Source organism: Polyodon spathula, chromosome 16 (assembly GCF_017654505.1).
Source record: "Polyodon spathula isolate WHYD16114869_AA chromosome 16, ASM1765450v1, whole genome shotgun sequence".
In the NCBI taxonomy this organism is placed as follows: domain Eukaryota; kingdom Metazoa; phylum Chordata; class Actinopteri; order Acipenseriformes; family Polyodontidae; genus Polyodon; species Polyodon spathula.
The window spans coordinates 26279508-26287146 of NC_054549.1; the positions used below are offsets into that span (position 1 = coordinate 26279508).

General features: G+C 37.2%; 1 protein-coding gene across 1 annotated transcript; it reads right to left on the minus strand.

Moving 5' to 3' along the window:
- Nucleotides 1-4849: 4849 nt before the first annotated feature.
- LOC121329393 (serum amyloid P-component-like) lies at nucleotides 4850-7030 on the minus strand. Its single transcript, XM_041274979.1, has 2 exons — nucleotides 6961-7030; nucleotides 4850-6109 (listed from the first exon to the last, which is right to left on the minus strand). Exons 1-2 carry the CDS (start codon nucleotides 7016-7018, stop codon nucleotides 5445-5447), a joined length of 723 nt encoding a protein of 240 aa, XP_041130913.1. The 5' UTR covers nucleotides 7019-7030; the 3' UTR covers nucleotides 4850-5444.
- Between the last annotated feature and the right edge of the window lie 609 nt (nucleotides 7031-7639).

Here is a 7639-nt window from a genome sequence, read left to right on the forward strand (position 1 = left end):
CATGATTCAGCAATGAAAGGAGTAAGGTGTTTGAAAATTTGATGTTCAAAAATAGCTATGAAGAATTATAGCTTAAAGTAAAATACACCATAATGTGTGCATCTGTCAAAGAGGAAAACAGAAGATCTACAAAGTCATAGTAATACAGATTAAGTAAGACAATTATGATATCAGCTCTGTGTACAGTATTTTCAGTTGATCAACAATCACACGCTTCTGGTTATTTTAATTTCACTTTGTGTGGTTCATTCTGCCAGAGGTAACTTGCAATCTGCTCTCTTACAGACGTGAGCAGCTGAGTGATGGCCCTGTCTGTCAGCAGGCCTGTTCTCAGCTGCAGTACAAACTCTGTTTCCACAGCCATTCCAATTGAATCTCATCCATCAATCAAAATGCCATTCAGAACCCTTCATCCAAGAATTCCATGTCTCAGTAGCTTGTGTCTACAGCAGCCTTTGGAAGATTGCATTTTATTCAGCTCGCCTGGAGAAAGGTAGACTGTGTAGTGCTGAACACCCACAGATTTTCTGTTTAACTGCAACTGTTCTCTGTGCTAATTGGTCTGGTTAAGGATGGGGGTGGTTTCTATAATTCTTATTTTTTCTGGGGGGGGTTTGGCAGTGTGTCTCTTTCAGTTCCTTGCTCATATTTTGATGTCTGTTGTAGCCTAATATTATATATTTTGGGAAAACATCACATTATTCTACAGCTATGGCCAAAAGTTCTGCATCATCCTATAGAATTAATTAATTTTGATTCATAAAGTCAAGTGAAACCTGCTGAATAATGTTACGTTAACATATTGAATTGCATACAGCTTTGTAGTTTTCTATATACTTAAGGAAATACTGACAAAAATGGAAAAATGTGACATTTGAAATCTAACATGAAATACTGTACTACTATTATGGCTTCTGGTAGACACTTGCAATATCATTTAGCCGTTTCTTTGATTACATGAATATAATAATGCAAACCAGTACCAAATGGTTTACAAAACAAAAAACTCTACTACTACTACTACTACTACTACTAATAATAATAATAATAATAATAATAATAATAATAATAATATTAATTGTTTGACCCAGCATAGCCAGCCCTTTCATTTTTTAACACTGGGGCGGACACATGATGTTTCGTGCTTCATATCCCAGACTCTCCAGCATTTGATTGATTGAGTTGAAGACATTGCTGTAAGGAAGACAATCTTCAAGTATGGGTGTTATCTACTAAGTTTATTATTCAGTTTATTTTACTATTTTTAAATGTAGCACTGTTGAGAGTTTAATAGTTATAGATGACTGATATCGACCAGACTACATCCAGCAGGTTTGTAAATATCAAGTCGTCTAGGAGCTGAGATGACCATAACCCTGGTAAATCAATAGGCCTCCTTTGCAAATCACTGCACTGAGGATTGAAGTCTGCATGATCTGTACACTGCTTGGCCATTCAAAAACAGTGTCAACATTACCCCACACTGGAGACAGAGTCTCCTGTGAAAAGAATATAGTGGATTATCCAGTTGTCATGAAACTTGGATAAACAATATTTAGCTGACGTAAAAGCATTCAGTAGTGAAGAATAATAAAGCACAGTGAAAGTATCATAAAGCACTGTAAAGCCCGGACAGGTATGCTAAAGTATATTTCAAAACAAACCTGCGGTAAATGTCACTGTATCACCATGGTCATGAACTTTATCACCATAGTGAAAGTTCTGATTTTGAATTTACACAGCAGGTCTGTTGCTGACCTGAGTGTTAAAAGCGATAGTAGTTTCTATTGTCAGGAGCTGGTCCCCATTGCTATATTCTTGCTGGGACATTTCAATGAGGTCACAATGAGTAGAGGGTAGCATTAACAGGAGTGAGAGTAGGTAGGCTGACTGGATTTTAACAGAAAGTAAAACAGGATACAGGAAACCCAACACAGCAGAAGTGCCACCGAATGAAGCTCACAGCTGAGTTTGATTAATACAGAGGCCTCAAATCCTCAAAGCATACCTAACCTTCCTTGTACCAGCAGCCTCATGCTATGCGTTCTGAAGGCCTATATAGCAGGTTATGAAGTGAACACAGAGCTCTCATGACATTTCACCTAGTTCCTCGGCGTGGAGTCAATTAACTACATGTGACTATAGGCTTCAGAGTAGCAGAGTGTGCAACCGGTGGCCCACATGGTAAGAATTAATCTTGACAACCGTAGCAGTATAGTGTATAGCAGGAGTCTCCAACCGTCATCCTGGACAGCTACTGTGGCTGCTGGTTTTCATTTCAACCTATATCTCTGGATAGGAGCTCTCCAGGACCAGGGTTGGAGACCCTTGGTGTATAGTATTGAGATGGACTGTTTTTTCTAAAGGCCCTTTTATTTACAACAAAAAATATATATATCTTTTAATTTATATATATATATATATATATATATATATATATATATATATATATATATATATATATATATATATATATAAACCTCATTTGGAGTATTAAAACTTTAAAAATTGTGATTTATGGCAACAAAAACATGGCTTTGCACTTGTTAGAGACGTTTATGTACATGTTTATGTAATAAATAGTTTTTCTTGTGCAACAGAAGTCTACTTGTTTTTCACTGAGGTAGCTGTTGACATTCACAACAAATCGAAGCATTTGAGCTGTTTTTCCGTCTCCACACCAATAGTAGCCCTGAAACTGCATATATCCGTTAAAATGGTAAATTCTTTCTTTCCACAGATTTTCAAGCATTGTTTAATGAACACTGATACATTCTCTGGAATTTTTTGGTAAAACAAAAAAAAGATTATAAAGGGCCTTGCGTATACAGGAAACATCACATTTCAGTTTAGTTCAACGGGGTTAAAACAAAGTTCTTTGTGTCCAACACTAACCTTTGTGTTTCAACCTCTTGCCTTCTGGCTTCTGTGTACTTTACTACCTTTACAATTTGCAACCCTTTTAACATACACAGGCTCTGATTAATATCAGAATTAAACTGATGTTATCATTATGCTAAATAATGTTAATTCCAAATATCAAAACAATTCTATAAACCATAAATCATTCTCTGGATTTATGTACAAATGTAAGTTTAACATACAGATGCACTGACTTATGGAAAGACACACACCCCCACATATCCCCAGAATCAAATATTCTCAATAAATGATGCTTAATAATGTTAGTACAAAGTTTGAAGTGTGAAATAATTACATATAACTGCTGACACTATATCCACTTTGCAAGGGATTGTATCGCAAGTGGGGGGACAACAGGCTTGAATGTAAGACTTTATATAAAGTACACTTACAAGAATACATGTGAATTACTTATATTTAGTATAAGGTGTTATAATGCTCTCTGTTGATTTAATTAGAGTATTGTAAAATGAGCTCACCTTCATTTCTTTCTTCAATATTATCAAACACACTGTAATCTTTTTAAGCAAGGCTGCCATCTCGTGGTAAAACTCATACCGGGTACATTTTTTTTTCTCTGATTCTGAAAGGGTGTAGAGTAAAACAATTATAACAATATATATTTCAGGTTCTGACACTTCTAAGCTGTTTTGTTGTTCATTTTCTAACATGAAGATGCTTTTTTCTCCTTCAAAAAATTAGACTTACAGTAATCAAAGAATGGAGGACATGCTTTGAAAATATGGCCCTACAGGGTTAATACTGTATGCCTCCTTATAAAAGTTTACCAGTAAATCTGCAATAAATCAGCTCACCATAGTGCTCTCCAGTATTGAGCACAGCTATTTATTGAATTGTCTCCACTCCTGTCTCAGAGGGACACAGTATTTGTCGGACCACTTTTTTTCTGTGCTTCCTTTGCTGTCAATTCAGTCTCTTGAACCTTGTGTGACTTAAAGCTCCACAATATGACTCTTTTGATTTAGACATAACATATCTTTATTGACAGGTATTAATGGTTTGAAAAGCCTGCAAGTGCATCCAGTAGTCTTTGGTAGTATATGACAGCCTTTACCCTTATAACTGACCATTTTTTCAACTTTAAAGTCTGTTTGAAAGCTCTTTTCAAAATGTCTGCTCTAGTGCAATGGGGTTTGAGATCGGTCCTCTAAATTACTGCAGGAAGAGCAATTAAAACAAACAAACAAACAAACAAAAAAAACCCCATAACAGTAAGTGCTCTGGCTTTTCTGTTTTATACCACAGTGTGGATCGTTACTGCTGACAATGTGGGCAATAATCCTTACAATATCAGTGCACTAGAGCAGACATTTTGAAAAGAGCTTTGAAACAGACTTTAAAGTTATAAGTGTTAAAAGTTGTCAGGATGTTAACAATGAAAAGAAAAATTACAGGTGCACTATTTAAACAGTTGTAGCAACAAGTGGGGATGTGTAACGCTATATTTTTCAGAGCCCTACTACTTACTCTTTCACACCCATCTTGACAAGGTTTTGAGACTAATCAGCCATTAGGAACCGGACAATCACTGATGGGCCAAATGGCCTCCAATTGCTTGTAAATGTTATTCTGTTCATAGGTTCCTGTGTTGAAAGATTGCATTCTGATACAGTAGAACAATTCTCACATTTTATTGTTGTTACAGTTTCTTTAATAAACAAAAACAAAAAATGTTTGTACATGAAGTCAATGCAATTAGATTATTATATGTGACACTACAAAATACTATTCAGATCTCAGCATTGTATAATCCCAGCACAAACCTATTAGCAGACAGCAGCATAATCATCAATGATCTAAACCAATGTCACTGTGTGCTCTGTCGGTCGCGTACAGTAAGGTCCAGTCAATTCCCCAAACTTCCTCCCCCCCCCCCCCCCCCCCCCCCCCCCCCCCCACCCCGGGATTAAACTATCTGGGAGGGATTTAAAGAAAGTATAGTAGAGGGGTCTTGATACTGTGGCGTACTGGTGCAGAGGGATTATCAATGTGATCTGAAATATCATTGGTCTGTCAACATAGTAAAATGTTACCACTGTGGTATCAATGGCTCGTACCATTGTCTCATACCTACAGATATCTTCCATTGAGCTGCCATTGCCCCTTTGTACAGAACCATTGCATTGCCACTGAAGATTATAAGAGCACTTACTGACTAAATAAGCCAACAGCCAAAATCTTTTCATAGACAATAGAAATGGTTCAATGGATCTTAAAGTCTACTTCAGACAGCAAATTATGAGAAAAGCACATGCAGTCGATATCAGATTGCTGTTAGTGAAATGTCAGCTACATTTTCTGAATATTTTATTTCTTATATGTGCCTAGAATTTTCCATTGTTTTTTTTTATATTAATTGTAATTCTATTATGTACCATGCTTAATACATTCTAGCAAAAATGTCAGTTTCAACCACTGGTCTGTCTGAAAATCTTTCAAGTGACGTGGTTTGAAAAATGACTTGGCTCAAAAAGACAGAGCCTTTAATAACAGCCTGTATTTCAACATGCTGTCTCTCTGTTGTTGCTATCGGTATTACAGCTGTTGCAGGTTGGCACTATGCTTTCCAGCAGCACATACCCATGCATGGTGTACTGTAATGCTGCCCAGTTTAAAACATTACCTGGCTGAAAGGAAGAGCCTTCATTAGCAGCCTGTATTTCACAAGGAGACAGTGCACGGTCCCACATGTGCACATCTGATATCTGACCAACAAACGACTGTGCCTTGTCAAATTTACCTCCATAACTATCCTGCTCTTGACCAAGTATAACACTGGGCTTTCCCTGAAGCAATCTATCTCTGTTTACCCCTTTCCTTACACTCCCTTTCCCATTGATCCATAGCTGGATCATACCGCTACTCGACTCCCAGGTCACACACGCATGAACCCAGCCTGGTAGGCCCTTCTTATCCAACACCTCCATAAAACCAATCTCTTTCTGACCAACTTCTGGTGAGTAAAGTCCTGGCTTTGGTATAAAGAAGAGAAAGGCGTTGTCTTGAGATGGTGTGGCAAGAGAAAAGAGGGACTGTGCACGGGTCAGGTCAGAGATGTATCGTAGGCAGACGGTCACAGCTTCGAGTGGCTCCTCTTTATCAGTTGTGAGCTTTACATGGGCAGTGCCAGAATCCTCTGGAAAGCTGAAGGCTTTCCCTTGTAGATCTGTACAGACAGGGAAAAGCAAGAAAGATATTGCTGTGCCAATGCCAGGCGGCTACTCTGAATGTTAGGCTAGCAAGGGGTGTAAAAGGATTGGGGCAGAATGTTAGGTTAAGAAATGCATGCATTCTTTATTGGGGGAAATGGTTTGGTGTAATCCGGTCTGCAGGGTTGAGCTAAACAGGAAATAACTGGGAAAGCACTCTATACTGGATCGAGTACAATTTATGACAATTTGAAAAACCTGTCCCAATTCTTCTAACTTCACCCCAGCTATATAAATGACACACAAACTAATCTGTGTTTAAGTGTTTAAGAGGCCTTGATTTATATAATTTTGCAGCTGGATCCTGGATTTGTATACTGTAATTAACAATGCTTTTCTCCTTTAAATAAAGAGGTTAATTAAACACCATCCCAAAGTTTAAATTTAAGTAAAATATAAAAATGGAATGTGTTTAACAGCTGGAAAAGCACAATACTTACCTTACCAGTCAACACAATAATTCTTGAAAATATTGACATAAAACTGACTCAAACTAAAACATGACATTAATAAAGATTTATAGCCAAAACAGTATTACAAAAAATAATAGTTTATCTTAGTCATTGCTGTGAAACTTGATTAATAACACAAACGCGTACTAGTATTTCTGTTATGTAAAACTATAAGTAGTTAAATTTAAGAATATGTTTTATTATTTTAAAATCATTTATCTTGCCAAAATACAAATTGAATTAGACGCCTCCCTTAATTTTCTTTAGCCTTTTCAAGTAAATAGTTCTTTTTTGGAAGTTGTTACAGGCAGTACTTTGCAAAGAGGAAAACCTCATACATAATAAAATGCTCTCACCTTCAGGAGACCCCAAGCAGCCCCTCAACAGTGCTATCAAGAACACAAGCTTCTTCATCGCACCTCCTTCAGATCGCTATTTAAACAAATAAGAAGATTTGTGTTGGTGCTTCTCTGTCAAACTGTTGAAATGGGAAGAAATATACTCCTGAAAACAGGGAGGAATTCCACAGTTCTTTACACATTGGAGGACAAGCAGAGGAGGAGGAGTGCCTTAGGGAAGGACGAGAAGCAAAAGTAGTTGATTATTGATAATCAAGAAATATCAGTTGAGTTTGCTGCCAGGCTGAAAGAATGGAATCTGTCCATCCTGGAAAAAAGACCTATTAGGGAGGAAGTGATTGAATTCTTTAAAATCTTAAAAGGTGTTGACATAGTTAACCCCAGCCAATACTTTAAGAGCTATACAGTAACTAGGACTAGAGGACTTAGTTGGACATTTGTGCAGTGGTTGAGACAAAATCACTAGGATCCTTTAAGATTCAGATTGATGATGTTCTGAGATCAACCAGCTACTAGAAACCGGCCAAGCTTAGATGGGTCGAACAGCCTCCTCTCATGCATACCTTTTCTATTCTAATGTTCTTATAAAATATATATTTTATATAGCGCCTTTCATAGTGGACGTGTGAACTATCAACTGCAGAGTAACTTACAACAACCTCTCACCCGAAAGACG

Excerpts from the sequence above, each read along its gene's own strand:
- LOC121329393 (XM_041274979.1), bottom strand. The coding sequence starts at position 7,018 with ATGAAGAAGCTTGTGTTCTTGATAGCACTGTTGAGGGGCTGCTTGGGG. Across the intron at positions 6,110-6,960 it reads CTGCTTGGGGTCTCCTGAAG|ATCTACAAGGGAAAGCCTTC; the intron begins GTGAGAGCATTT and ends CTGTCTGTACAG.